The following is a 14,166-nucleotide window of genomic DNA, read 5'->3' as shown; positions in this document are numbered from 1 at the left end:
CCGATATCATTGCACATCCTACACACAACTTCTACACCCACCTCTCTTGATTTCCTTACTGAGCATACAACATACAACATGTCGACACGGCAGGGTTCATCCCCAAACCCCGCCTTGAGAACCTCTCTTCCAACCGCCTTCGCCTCGGTCGTCGAAGAATCCTCCTACGCACACCCAACCCAAGAAGAACAAGATAAATACCTCCAAGCTCGCCCAGGCGCAACCGCACGCCACCTAGGCATCGCCCTCCAACATGCCCAACAGATCCAAGCCCAGAAAGATGCCGAGGGCATGATTCTAGATCGCACGATCGAGCTCCTCGAGATTCCGACCTCCCCTTCCGCCGACCCGACCACCCCTCCCCAGAAGATGTCCAGTTATTCAAAACCGCCTTACAACTATTCCGACCTGGCGATTACGATAATATGATCATGGAGCGAAACTACGAAGATTTGTGCGGTTACGGTCTTTGCCCCCGCAAGAATCGCAAACAGGTCGGCGCTACGGGCTCAACCTTCCACTTCAAGTACGGCGCAAAGGGAAGCGGTCCAGGTGGCCGTGGTCGCGCGGTGGATATTGTCCCAAGGGAAAATTTGGAAAAGTGGTGCTCGGATGAATGCGCGGAGCGAGCTCTGTTCATTCGCGTGCAGCTTTCGGAGCAGCCTGTTTGGGAGAGACGGGCGGATGAAACTGAGGATATCAGAATTGAGCTTCTCGAGGAATCGAGAGAGAGACGACAAAGGCAGAAGCAGAAGCAGAAGCAAAAACAACAGCTGGAAGCTGGAAGTTCAAAGTCGGCTTCGGCGGTCCCTCAAAGTAGCGAATCGGATATAACGGCTGGGTTGAGGGATTTGAAGATCCAGGAAGCTGGACGATCTCAGGAGCTTGCTTTGGAACGTGGCGATACCGGCTTATCTCTTCGAAAAGGTCGTGTTGACGTCCAACTCAAAGAGAAGGAACCTTCATCGCAATCGGCTCCCACCGCTCCACAGTTGGGTCCCGGTGATGAAATGGGAGGGTCTATTGAAGGATATATTCCCCAAGAACAGCTCGAAGAGTCGTCTAATACCCTTAAGGACAGAGACATCCTCGATCAGCTCTGATCATGGGCCCAAAGGCCTTGGCATTTTGGTGTTGGCAGGCGTTCTACAATTAATACCCCGGAGGGCAAAAATAGCATACTACAAATGAATTTACGAAATGACCATGTAAAGTGATCAGGCTGCAAGTTGCGAAGAACATATGCGTAGCCACGATCGAGGTCACCGGAGAATCTCTAACCAGAGGTTCAAGATCTCCTCTACGTAATCAAGCCTGGGGGCGTGAACCCTCACAGGCCTAAAAAAACGAAGGACAATGTATTGGCAATCAAGCGTCATCCCCATTACAGGGAATCGGCGACACCTTTGTCAACGGGGAATCATGTTTTCATTCCTCATCCATGGAGAGGGTCCATCTAAGCTAAAACCATAATAGCCGGGAACAGAGCCAGCCAGAATAAGTGTCGTTCGTGGGAAACGCCAAGAGTCGGCCGTAGACAAAGAACTTTTTTGAATATTCCGAGAGGATTATTCGGGGCGCTGCATTTAGCGGGGTCCGAAGCGGCGGGGACGCTCGGCCTGCTGCTGCTGGCTGACCTGGACGACGTTGACCTTGAGGTTGTCGAAGCCGAGGGACTTGAGGAGGTCCTTGGTGTCGGTGTCGACATCGAGCTGGCCGGACTCGGTCTGGGAGACATCGAGAGCGGAGACCTCGGGGACGTACTGGTCCTTGCGCTCACGCTCCTCCTCCTGGAGCTTGAATGAGATACCGCGGACGGGGCCACGCTGAATACGCTTCATCAAGTGCGTGGTGTAACCAGCGATCTGTGAAGAAGCAAGTCAGCATTTGATGTTCGCGAATGTTGCGCAGTGTAGATGTGATTTCGTACCTTGTTGCGCAGGCGCTTGGAGGCAATGATGGCGATCTCATCGCAGATACGCTTGTTGGTGTCGAAGTCAAGGGTGAGGCGGGGGTAGTAGCCTTTTTAATAAGTTAGCAAAAATCCTGAATCGGTGGTTTTTGTTCAGCGGCAGGGATTCCTTACGCTCAATGATGACCTTGGCGGACCGCTTGACGGTCTTAGTACGGACGCGACCCATTTTGGCGTTTGGTGTTGGCTGGAAGTGGACGGATGTTCAAGACGAGAAACCTCAATAATGCGCGGCTGGGATGGAGTTGACACCTTCCGCTCGCTTGTGTGCTGCGGGTCCTTGCCCTAATCAAGCCCTAATAACTCACGTGATTGCATATTGGGCGATTGACGCCTTGTTTCTAAGGTTTACGTTTGTTGTCTTTCTGCCGGGCGGTGACAGGCAAGGTAGTGTGCTGATATGGACTACGGAGTGCCAGCTACTTAGATTCCTTCTTGAGCTTGAAAGAGTACGAGTACTAGTTTGAGATTGAAATTGAAATTGATGCAGCGGGTTTATACAACAAGTTTGAAAGGGTAATGGGAGTGAGAGCAGCTTTACACAAGCAACAATTCTAATCGTACAGTTCTTTGCAAATATCACAAGTCAAGGATGTTCGGACCATTGCGCACTCCTTCAGACGTTTAGTCTTTCTTGGGCGCATTGAGGTTCTCCATCAGGCTGCGAGCAATATCTTCGGTTCCCCGCATAGTCTTTCTTGGGGCGTTCTCCGCGCCAGCCCTGAAGCGGGGGCTGTTGGGACGGTGGCTATCCATTCGTGGGACCACGTGAGCTCCTTGACGAGCTGCCTCGGTGATGCTCATCGCGTTAGGCTTCTTATAATCCTTAATTCCATATGGAGCCTTGGCAGTAGATCCAGCGCGGTAGGAAGAAAGGCCAATTCTGCCATCGGAATCGACAGCGGCTCGGATAGGCGAAACCCAGTATTTGGCACCACCGGGGATGGTCGCATCGAAGGCAGTCAATCCAGGAGGTGTGCCCTGGTCAATGAATGTCATGGCGTTCAAGTCCTCGACGGCAATACCACCGACACCAGCAATAGCCTTCGACACACGTCCCTTAAATCTACCCTTAGGGCGCAGGATACGGGCCTCAACGGGCTTCTGGTAAGCCTGAGGGCCATGTTGAGGGTGGTTGTAAACCGAGGCGTGGGATCGGGCGTATGAAAGACCAGCGGACGGGTGTGTCTTCGGGGGGGCCGGTCACGGCGTACTCGGGGGCGGACAGCTTGGTTCCCGGGGACTGGTAGTACTTGCGGCCGATGCGCTCGCTGGGGACGGTAGGAGCGGAAGGAAGATCAAGCAACTCGAAGACAACGGGGCCCAGGGCGAAGGGATCTTCACGGAGAGACTTGAGATATGTGTTGAACTCCGCGTCAGTGATCTTGGGAGGCTGGACCTTCTCCAGGTCCTCGCCGTTGTCCTGGGCCAGCTTCCGGGCTTCTGCGTAGCGCTTGGAGTCAAAGCGCTCACGCATCTTCTGGAGCAGTTCGGGCTTTTGGCGGCGAATCTGCTTCAGATAACCCGCGAACTCCGCCTCGGTCTGTCCAGCAAGCCAAGGTCCGGTGTGTCGAAATTGTTTGGCTCCCGCCTCTCCAAGTGTCTTGCTGGTTTCGGTGTTGTCGACGAATGTTTCGAAGGGACTTTGGTGTCTTGGGGTCATGCTCGTGGCATAATTGACCTTGGAGGGCAGCGACATGGGCATGTGCAGCTCTTGGAACTTCTCCAGGGTCATGGTATGATCGGCCGCGGACTCGAAATCGGTGACATGTTCGTAGGTATCGAGGGCGTTCATGCGGACAACTGGCCTCGAAGACTTCTCCGATGTCGACTTGGATGGGAGAGGTCGCTTCAGGCCCCAATCGCCCCGAGCCAGCGAAGACTGCGGCGTTACGATCGATGCCCGGGTAGGGTGAGGAAGTGTCGCGCTGTTGGATTCGTTCACAACCCTAGATGATGGCGGGTCTCGGGGAGTTTGCAAAGCCTGAGGAAGGGCAAATAGTCGAGACTTCCGCAGAAGATTCGCCGTTGGCGATACCCTAGCGGTCGCCATCTTGCTCAATTCACGATGGATAGGAGCTAGATGGATGCGCGCAAAGAAAAGTTGACAAAGAGTGGGTACAGCGGACCACAACTACCCAAGGCGCAGTTCCCCGGACATTCTGCCGGGTATACTTAGAGGACTACAACTGTAATAGCGTTTAAAAATTCTCCAAAAATTGAAAGAAAAAAAAATCAAATCAAATCAGACTTCCATTTTTAGGTCTACAATCTAAGCTCCCACAGCCAACAGAGAATCAACGGTATCTGATATCGTCTCTTTCAACTGCCGATATTTCAGACCCAGGACTTCCTGCGAACGCGTGTTGTCGATCTTATAGATGTTTGCTGGGAGGTCACTAGGCGAGTCACTTGGAGGAAGCTTTGACTCTAACTCAGGGTGACTCTGACGGATGATTTCGACAACGTCCTTATTGGAGAAATAGCCAGCAGTGACGAAGAATCTCTGGCCACCTGCCTTTTCGATTTCGATGGCCCGAACATGCGCGAGTGCAACATCTCGAACATCAACCCAAAGGTATACACCCGATGGAGCAATCTGCTCCTTCATTTGTCCTTGGATAATATTGCGTACCCGTTGGTTGGATGTATTGATAGCTTCCAGGGAGTTCAAGTAATGAACAACTGGTCCAAACACCAGGGGTGGGTTGATGGTTGCAATGTCGAAGTTTGGCTTTTCCTTCGCAACGAAGTCCCACGCGGCCTTCTCGGCAAAGGTCTATTTCAGAACTGTTAGTGAGTAATTTTAGAATTCATGATAAACAGTGATTTACCTTGCTTGCCCGATAAACCTTTGAGTGGTCCACAGCTTCCTCCCAGGTAACTGGGTTCCAATTCTCTTCGCTGTATACCTTTGGATGATTGTCTGCATTTACAATTGCAGCGAAGGAAGATGTAATGACGACTCGTTTGACTGATGGGGCATGAGCTTTGATGGCCTTGAGTATCCCGGTAGTTCCTTTAATTGCAGGGTCCAAGAAGTCTTTCACTGGATCTTGGACATTGAAATGGAACGGCGAGGCAGTATGAAGAACATAATCAAAGGGAGGACTAGATTTAACAGCCTACTCCAATGACTCTAGTCAATATCTGTAGCTTCTTTTTGAATTTTGGTTGCATCCTACTAACCTCATCAAATGCTCCCACTTGGGCAACATCCTTGACAACCACGTAGGATAGTTTCTCCTTGGGTGTATTGGCATGGGCCTCAAGAATTCGTTTGCCCTTTTCTTCCGACCGGACAGTCACTACTGTGTCAAAGCTGGGGATTTAAAATGGTCAATCATTTAATCAGCTAGTCTTGTCAAGAAGAACTCACCCATGTTCCAGAAGAATATCGACAATATGAGCAGCAATGAAGCCACTGCCACCTATATTGCGACCAGTCAGATCCATGACGTGCCCTCCAATTGAGACTATTCGGAGGTGACAGACCTGTAAGAAGTACCTTGACCATGTTGTCTATTGAAATAAGGAGAATGAATAGTTGGACTTTCAATCAGATCAGTTGAGTTTGGAGAGCTTCTGTAAATTCGAGGACGCTTCTGGCTTTTATGGCTCCGGTACCCCTCGATCCCGTCATTGTTCCCCACCATGCATACTACAGAGTCGATTACAAATAACCTTGGAAGCACGGAACGAAGGCATCTCGCCATCTTGAAACTCAAAATGGACTTTAGTATTCCATAGCCCCGCGTATCTCCGAGTCCGAATTGCCGACCCTTTTCAAGTCTCAAGTTCCAAGGTTGGAATCATATCAGCATCATGCAGCCCGAGGTCGGAGCATATATTTCGGTACCCAGGTACCTACCAATAGCATCTAATTCATGGGCTGGCAATCGCTAGTATGGGAACGCCTCCCTGCTGTGCTTTAACGCTAAAAATTGGTTACCAACACATCTAGACAGCGTAAACATCTTCCGAGCCTAGTCAGATGAGATAGATATATTACTAGTGTACGAGTATACTTCTTTGCAGAAAGATGACGTCGATGCTTACTGCGACCCAATAAGACACGTCCTAATTGGAGTAATTCGAAGTAGGAGGTACTACTACTAGTTAGTAGTATCCTACGTGAGAACCTTAAGAGAAATTATCTCATGGGACTCTGACATACTAAGTGCAGTATCGGTGCCCAGGTACGTGCTATTACTACTATGACCGCATATTCCTATCTACACATTGCCTCCGCCTACCTTAGTACCCATATTCGTTCCCCTGGTCTAGATCCTTTCCGGGTTTCTGATTCTGCCCGCAGATCAATCAACCATTCCATCCAAGTTGGTTGAGTAAAACCAGTTCTCCATAGATAATGTTGCCCCTAATTTGACATATCATCGGTTGCAAATATTAGGAAGCCCCGGGCAATGGGGGGTCTTCTATCTAGTTGCTAGTTCCCTCCCTCACCAAGGCGGATCAGTTGAACATAAAGATAAATTCACTTGTTAAACTAAGCGAGTCAGCTAAAACCAGAGTTTCCCCTATGTAGCCCGCGTAGTCTTTCACTGACTCAAGTTGCTGTCGCCTGAGGGATTGCAACCCCCCCGCCGCGCGGTGAACGTCGGTGGTCCGTGCACGCGGTACTCCAACCTGAGCCTGAGCCTCCACGCCCGACACCCTCCCTCATCCAAAGTCCATGCGACCTGCAACCTAAGCTTTCCTAAGAGGTTGGCTTCAAATGTCCACCCGGGGGCGCGTCTTGCAATCATGGCGCAAGCAGGCCCTATGACCGATGTCACCCAGAGATTGTTTACGGAGTTGAGGTCGAAGAGCGAGGAGACCAAAGCCAGAGCTGCCTATGAGCTCTATGACAACGTTCTTTCGGTGTCACGAGGTACGGACAGGATCAAGGAACCCCCTCTTCCACCCATAGCCTTAGATCTATGCTAATTATCTCCCCTGATAGACTGGCCCTCGGAGAAGTTTGTGGAGTTCTACAACGCCGTCAGCACACGAATCGCCGGACTGGTGGTGACGGGTAGCGATGCGAATGAGCGAATCGGTGGACTCTTGGCGCTCGACCGACTGATCGATTTTGATGGTGTCGATGCGGCCCAGAAAACAACACGATTCGCGGGTTGGCTACGGAGCGCCCTTCGAAATAATGATAATGTTGTGCTGGTTTATGCAGCGAGGTCGCTGGGACGTCTGGCAAAGCCAGGCGGAGCTCTCACTGCGGAGCTGGTAGAAAGCGAGATTCAATCGGCCCTGGAATGGCTTCAATCAGAGCGACAGGAAAGTCGACGGTTCGCGGCGGTGCTCGTCATTAGGGAGCTTGCGAAGGGATCCCCGACACTCCTCTATGGCTTCGTGCCTCAGATCTTCGAGCTTGTCTGGGTCGCGCTTCGAGACCCCAAAGTCCTGATCCGAGAGACTGCCGCAGAGGCTGTTGGCGAGTGTTTCGAAATTATCGTCGCGCGTGATGCTCAAGTCCGACAATCCTGGTTTGCCAGAATTTATGACGAAGCTCTGCTGGGTCTGAAATCCCATAATATAGATTGGATCCACGGATCTCTTCTTATCTTGAAGGAGTTGATTCTGAAGGGTACCATGTTCATGAAAGAGCACTATCGCAACGCCTGTGAGATCGTCCTTCGCCTCAAGGACCACCGAGATCCCAAGATCCGTACTCAAGTCGTCCTTACCATCCCTATTCTTGCATCCTACGCCCCTACCGACTTCACCGAGATCTACCTTCATAGGTTCATGATATACCTTCAAGCACAACTTAAGAAAGACAAGGAACGAAACTCGGCATTCATTGCTATCGGCAAGATTGCCAATGCAGTCGGTCCTGCTATCGCCCAGTACCTCGATGGAATTATTGTCTACATTCGGGAGGGGCTTGCTATGAAGGCGAGAAGCCGAGCTAGTATCAACGAAGCGCCGATGTTCGAGTGCATCAGCATGCTGTCGTTGGCGGTTGGACAAACACTCAGCAGATACATGGAGGCTTTACTTGATCCCATCTTTGCCTGTGGCCTCAGCAAATCATTAACCCAAGCCTTAGTGGATATGGCCCACTACATTCCTCCCATCAAGTCTGCGATCCAAGAGAAACTTCTTGATATGCTCAGTATCATTCTATGTGGCACACCATTCCGACCCCTGGGATGCCCTGAGCACCGCTTACCCCCCATGCCCTCATTCGCAAGAGACTTTGGAGCCCAGGATTCTCATACCGACTCCGAAATTGCTTTGGCTCTTCACACCCTCGGTAGCTTTGATTTCTCGGGCCACATTCTGAATGAATTTGTGCGCGATGTTGCTATTAACTATGTGGAGAACGACAATCCCGAGATCCGCAAGGCATCAGCACTTACTTGCTGCCAGCTGTTTGTCCATGACCCGATCATCAATCAAACTAGCGGCCACTCAATTCAAGTTGTCAGCGAAGTGATCGACAAACTTCTGACCGTCGGTATTGGTGATCCTGACCCAGAGATTCGACGAACAGTTCTGTGGTCATTGGACCGCAAATTTGACCGGCATCTGGCACGGCCAGAAAACATCCGATGCCTGTTTCTGGCTGTTAACGACGAAGTCTTTGATGTGAAAGAAGCCGCCATCTGCATAATCGGTCGTCTCTCCAGCGTGAACCCCGCCTACGTTTTCCCGCCGTTGCGGAAATTACTCGTCAATCTTTTAACTGGATTGGGGTTCGCAAACACTGCCCGCCAAAAAGAGGAGACCGCACAGCTGATCAGCTTATTTGTATCCAATGCAACTAAACTGATTCGTTCTTACGTGGACCCTATGGTGACAGCACTGCTGCCGAAAGCAACAGACACCAATCCTGGAGTCGCCGCGGTCACACTGAAAGCTGTCGGTGAACTTGCGAATGTTGGTGGCGGAGAGATGAGGCGATACCTTGACCAAGTCATGCCGATTATTTTAGACTCGCTCCAGGATCTTTCCTCTCATACCAAACGTGAAGCTGCACTCAAGACGCTTGGACAATTGGCGGCCAACTCTGGCTATGTCATCGAGCCCTATGTTGAATACCCCCATCTTCTTGATGTGTTGATCAACATAATCAAGACTGAGCCGACAGGAAATCTTCGGAAAGAAACCATCAAACTCGTTGGTGTCCTAGGAGCTTTGGACCCCTACAAATACCAACAGATCAGCGACATTGAGCCTGATGTTCACCATATCAATGAGATTCAAAATGTCTCTGATGTTGCTCTCATCATGCAAGGCCTTACGCCATCCAACGAAGAGTATTACCCCACAGTGGTCATCCATACCCTGCTGCAAAACATCTTGCGCGAGAACTCCTTGGTCCAATACCACTCTGCTGTCATTGATGCTATCGTTACCATCTTCAAGACCCTCGGTCTTAAGTGTGTTCCATTCCTCGGGCAAATCATCCCGGCGTTTATCTCGGTCATCAGAAATTCTCCGCCTAGCCGCCTGGAATCTTACTTCAATCAGATGGCTATTCTCGTTAACATCGTGCGACAACATATCCGCGCATACCTTCCAGAAATCATCGACGTGATTCGCGAGTTCTGGGATGCTTCCTATCAAGTCCAGGGTACCATCTTGTCGTTGGTCGAGGCTATCGCCAGGTCTCTAGAGGGAGAATTCCGGAAATTCCTTGCTCGACTGATCCCCCTGATGCTCGACACACTGGAAAAGGATACAACTCCCCGTCGTTCACCATCGGAGAAGGTCCTCCACGCTTTCCTGATATTTGGCTCTAGCGGCGAGGAATACATGCATCTGATCATACCTTCCATTGTGCGCCTCTTTGATCGACCTCAAAACCCGCAGAGCATTCGCAAGTCTGCTATCGACAGCCTGGCCAAGCTTTCGCGTCAAGTCAATGTTTCTGACTTCGCATCCCTCATGGTACACGCTCTATCCAGAGTAGTTACTAGTGGGGATCGTGTGCTACGACAAGCTGCACTGGATTGTATCTGCGCTCTGATTTTCCAGCTCGGTCAAGACTTTACACATTACATCCATCTCCTGAACAAGGTTCTCAAACAAAACCAGATTACGCATGTCAATTATCAAATTCTGGTCACAAAACTTCAAAAAGGAGACCCTCTTCCTCAAGACCTCAACCCCGAAGAGAATTACGCATACCCCGCCGACGATACCAGCTTTGCGGAGATCGGCCAGAAGAAGATTGTTGTGAACCAACAGCATCTCAAGAATGCCTGGGATGCCTCACAAAAGTCCACCCGCGAGGATTGGCAAGAGTGGATACGTCGTTTGAGTGTTGAGCTTCTGAAAGAATCCCCATCCCCCGCCCTGCGTGCATGTGCTAGCTTGGCTGGAATATATCAGCCATTGGCAAGGGATCTCTTCAATGCTGCCTTCGTGTCTTGCTGGACCGAGCTGTACGATCAATATCAAGAGGAGTTGGTTCGTTCAATCGAGAAAGCTCTTACATCCCCGAACATCTCCCCGGAGATCCTCCAGGTCCTTCTCAACCTTGCCGAGTTCATGGAACACGACGATAAGGCCCTTCCGATTGACATCCGCACGCTGGGTAAATATGCCGCAAAATGCCATGCCTTCGCCAAAGCACTTCACTACAAGGAACTTGAGTTCGAGCAGGATCAAAACTCGGGAGCAGTCGAAGCCCTGATTACAATCAACAACCAGCTGCAGCAATCAGACGCTGCCATCGGTATTTTGCGCAAAGCACAGGCATACCGCGACGTGGAGCTCAAGGAAACCTGGTTCGAGAAACTGCAACGATGGGACGAGGCTCTTGCTGCATACAAGCGTCGCGAGAAGACAGACCCTGACTCTTTTGGCATCACAATGGGTAAAATGCGCTGTCTGCACGCCCTGGGAGAGTGGAAGGTTCTCTCGGATTTGGCTCAAGAGAAATGGAACCAAGCATCTCTCGAGCACCGTCGAGCCATTGCTCCTCTGGCTGCTGCTGCCGCCTGGGGTCGTGGACAGTGGGAGCTGATGGACTCCTACCTTGGCGTTATGAAGGAGCAGTCCCCAGACCGATCCTTCTTCGGCGCCATTCTTGCTATTCACCGCAACCAATTCGAGGAGGCCAATATGTATATTGAGAAAGCACGGAACGGACTTGACACTGAATTGTCTGCTCTCCTTGGAGAGAGTTACAACCGAGCCTACAATGTGGTGGTGCGCGTCCAGATGCTTGCTGAGCTGGAAGAGATCATCACATACAAACAGAATGTCGGTGATCCTGAAAAGCAGGATGCCATGCGCGAAACTTGGAACAAACGTCTGCTCGGATGCCAGCAAAACGTCGAAGTGTGGCAACGCATGTTCAAGGTCAGGGCGCTCGTTACCGCCCCGCGGGAGAACCTTGACATGTCCATCAAATTCGCCAACCTTTGCCGTAAATCAAACCGCATGGCTCTTGCAGAAAGATCTCTTGCCTCGCTCGAGACAGTTATTTCTGACGCTAATGGAACACGCACGATATCACCGCCCGAGGTCACATACGCCCGGTTGAAGTTCAGCTGGGCGAATGGAAACCAATTAGAAGCGCTCGATATGCTCAAGGAGTTCACTGCAGACTTGAGTGATGATCTTTCCAAATACAACACTCTAATGGTTTCGCAGAATGAACACCAGCATAACGGAATGAACGGTGTAAATGGCATGGCAGACCCAAGTCACCCCGATGCCATTGGTTTGCGTGAACGAATCGGTGATGTTGCCAAATTCAGAAAGCTGCTTTCTAAGAGCTACCTGAGATTGGGAGAATGGCAGACTACCCTTCAAAAGGGTGATTGGCGAGCGGAGTATGTACGCGAGGTTCTCAGCGCTTATTCGGCTGCCACCCAGTATAATCGCGACTCCTACAAGGCATGGCATTCCTGGGCTCTTGCCAACTTCGAAGTTGTGACGACAATCTCCAACCAAGCCAGTCGTGATAGCAAGCCTGCGCCAGTCCCCGCGCATATCGTGACTGAACATGTCATTCCAGCTATTCGTGGTTTCCTGCGATCTATTGCACTATCATCAACCTCCTCATTACAAGATACCTTGAGATTGCTTACCCTGTGGTTTACCCATGGTGGTGATCACGAAGTTAACACTGTGGTCACCGAGGGGTTCACTAGCATCAACATTGATACCTGGCTCGCTGTCACTCCTCAGCTTATTGCTCGAATCAATCAGCCCAACATCAGGGTTCGTGGCTCAGTCCATCGATTACTCGCCGAGGTTGGCAAAACGCATCCTCAAGCCCTGGTTTACCCATTGACGGTGGCCATGAAGTCAAACGTGACACGTCGCTCCCAGTCTGCTACCAACATCATGGAAAGCATGCGGCAACATAGTGCCAAGCTCGTTGAGCAAGCAGATCTTGTCAGCCACGAATTGATCCGAGTTGCTGTCTTGTGGCATGAGCTTTGGCACGAGGGCCTGGAAGAAGCCTCCCGCCTCTACTTCGGCGATTCCAACGTTGAGGGCATGTTCGCAACGCTGGCACCTCTTCATGACATGCTTGACAAGGGCGCCGAAACGCTCCGCGAAGTGTCGTTCGCGCAAGCCTTTGGTCGCGATCTTGCAGAAGCTAAGCATTACTGCATGCTTTATCGCCAGACCCAAGAAATTGGTGATTTGAACCAAGCTTGGGATCTCTACTACACGGTGTTCCGCAAGATCAGTCGACAGCTTCCGCAGCTGTCTATCCTTGATCTCAAATATGTGTCTCCACGTCTCAAGGACTGCTCGGATCTTGGCCTCGCTGTGCCGGGAACATACCAGAGTGGTCGCCCGATCATCTGCATCATGAGTTTCGATCCCATCTTGCATGTTCTTCAAACGAAGAAGCGACCTCGACGAATGACCCTCAAGGGTAACAACGGATGCTCTTACATGTATGCGCTCAAGGGCCACGAAGATATTCGCCAAGATGAGCGAGTTATGCAGCTCTTCGGTCTTTGCAACACTCTCCTTGACAATGACAGTGAGAGCTTCAAGCGTCATCTTTCTGTTCAGCGTTTCCCTGCCATTCCCTTGTCTCAAAGCTCTGGTCTCCTGGGATGGGTGTGCAACAGTGACACGTTGCATGCATTGATCAAGGAGTACCGTGAAAGCCGTCGTATTCTCCTCAATATCGAGCATCGCATCATGCTCCAGATGGCGCCAGACTACGATAGCCTCACTCTGATGCAGAAGGTTGAGGTCTTCGGATATGCCATGGACAACACCACAGGAAAGGACTTGTATCGGGTTTTGTGGCTCAAGAGTAAGAGCTCAGAAGCTTGGCTTGAGCGACGGACAAACTACACGAGGTCGCTCGGTGTTATGTCTATGGTGGGCTACATTCTGGGTCTTGGTGATCGTCATCCCTCCAACTTGTTGCTGGATCGCATGACTGGCCGTGTTGTTCACATTGATTTCGGTGACTGTTTCGAGGTCGCTATGCATCGCGAGAAGTACCCCGAGCGAGTTCCATTCCGCCTGACTCGTATGTTGACATTCGCCATGGAGGTCAGCAACATCGAGGGAAGCTACCGTATTACCTGTGAGGCCGTTATGCGCGTTCTCCGGGAGAACAAGGACTCACTGATGGCGGTTTTGGAGGCCGTAAGTTTTAATCATTCCCTACTTCTATCTGATATTTCTTTTGAGCACAAAGCTAACATCCTTTTTAGTTCATTCATGACCCACTGATCAACTGGCGTCTTGGTGCTCAAGAATCTCCCGACCGGGTGTCTCTTACTGCGGAGCGCCGCCAGTCGATCATTGAGGGTATCAACCTTGAGCACGGCGTGCAGTCAAATACCTACACTCGTCACCGTCGTCCTTCCATCTTAGAGGGAGGTATTCTCGATACCCAAGAAGGCGTGCCGGCTGAAGCCCGTGAAGCTCAGAATGCCCGCGCTCTCCAGGTTCTTGCCCGGGTCAAGGAGAAGTTGACCGGACGTGACTTCAAGCACTACGAGGAACTCAATGTAAGCGACCAGGTCGACAAGCTACTCGCGCAAGCTACCAGCGTGGAAAACATCTGCCAGCACTGGATCGGTTGGTGTAGTTTCTGGTGAGCTGTTTTTGGATCTGTCGGTTGGATGCTTGCTTGCTTTCATAGCCTCTTTGCGTGTTTATGTGTTATGATGAGTTTTTTCTTCGCTATGTCTCGCAGATTCCCTTCTTCTTTTTGTATCTACAGTAGC

General features: G+C 50.9%; 5 protein-coding genes across 5 annotated transcripts; 2 read left to right on the top strand and 3 right to left on the bottom strand.

Annotated features, from left to right (window-relative positions):
- Positions 1 to 78: 78 nt before the first annotated feature.
- N7509_001929 (Rtr1/RPAP2 family protein phosphatase) lies at positions 79 to 1,103 on the top strand (the record flags this gene model as incomplete). Its single annotated transcript, XM_056626566.1, has 2 exons — positions 79 to 304; positions 367 to 1,103. The coding sequence occupies 2 exons, from the start codon at positions 79 to 81 to the stop codon at positions 1,101 to 1,103; spliced, it is 963 nt and encodes a 320-aa protein (XP_056492361.1).
- Positions 1,104 to 1,586: 483 nt separating this feature from the next.
- N7509_001928 (40S ribosomal protein eS17) lies at positions 1,587 to 2,194 on the bottom strand (the record flags this gene model as incomplete). Its single annotated transcript, XM_056626565.1, has 3 exons — positions 2,087 to 2,194; positions 1,931 to 2,022; positions 1,587 to 1,865 (listed from the first exon to the last, which is right to left on the bottom strand). The coding sequence occupies exons 1-3, from the start codon at positions 2,139 to 2,141 to the stop codon at positions 1,587 to 1,589; spliced, it is 426 nt and encodes a 141-aa protein (XP_056492360.1). The 5' UTR covers positions 2,142 to 2,194.
- Positions 2,195 to 2,596: 402 nt separating this feature from the next.
- Positions 2,597 to 4,025, bottom strand: N7509_001927 (mitochondrial 37S ribosomal protein bS1m; the record flags this gene model as incomplete). The annotated part of the gene is given in 2 exon segments (XM_056626564.1): positions 2,597 to 3,160; positions 3,180 to 4,025. The coding sequence occupies 2 exon segments, from the start codon at positions 4,023 to 4,025 to the stop codon at positions 2,597 to 2,599; spliced, it is 1,410 nt and encodes a 469-aa protein (XP_056492359.1).
- A 219-nt stretch (positions 4,026 to 4,244) lies between these two features.
- N7509_001926 (SDR family oxidoreductase) lies at positions 4,245 to 5,489 on the bottom strand (the record flags this gene model as incomplete). Its single annotated transcript, XM_056626563.1, has 5 exons — positions 4,245 to 4,751; positions 4,807 to 5,097; positions 5,162 to 5,294; positions 5,352 to 5,403; positions 5,468 to 5,489. 5 exons carry the CDS (start codon positions 5,487 to 5,489, stop codon positions 4,245 to 4,247), a joined length of 1,005 nt encoding a protein of 334 aa, XP_056492358.1.
- Positions 5,490 to 6,739: 1,250 nt separating this feature from the next.
- tor (putative TOR pathway phosphatidylinositol 3-kinase TorA) lies at positions 6,740 to 14,037 on the top strand (the record flags this gene model as incomplete). Its single annotated transcript, XM_056626562.1, has 3 exons — positions 6,740 to 6,866; positions 6,939 to 13,579; positions 13,648 to 14,037. 3 exons carry the CDS (start codon positions 6,740 to 6,742, stop codon positions 14,035 to 14,037), a joined length of 7,158 nt encoding a protein of 2,385 aa, XP_056492357.1.
- Between the last annotated feature and the right edge of the window lie 129 nt (positions 14,038 to 14,166).

Source organism: Penicillium cosmopolitanum, assembly GCF_028827165.1.
Source record: "Penicillium cosmopolitanum strain IBT 29677 chromosome Unknown utg000004l:1.0-4361866.0:1.0-4365735.0, whole genome shotgun sequence".
In the NCBI taxonomy this organism is placed as follows: Eukaryota; Fungi; Ascomycota; class Eurotiomycetes; order Eurotiales; family Aspergillaceae; genus Penicillium; species Penicillium cosmopolitanum.
Note: the sequence above shows the minus strand (reverse complement) of the source record. Positions and strands in the feature narration are given on the sequence as shown.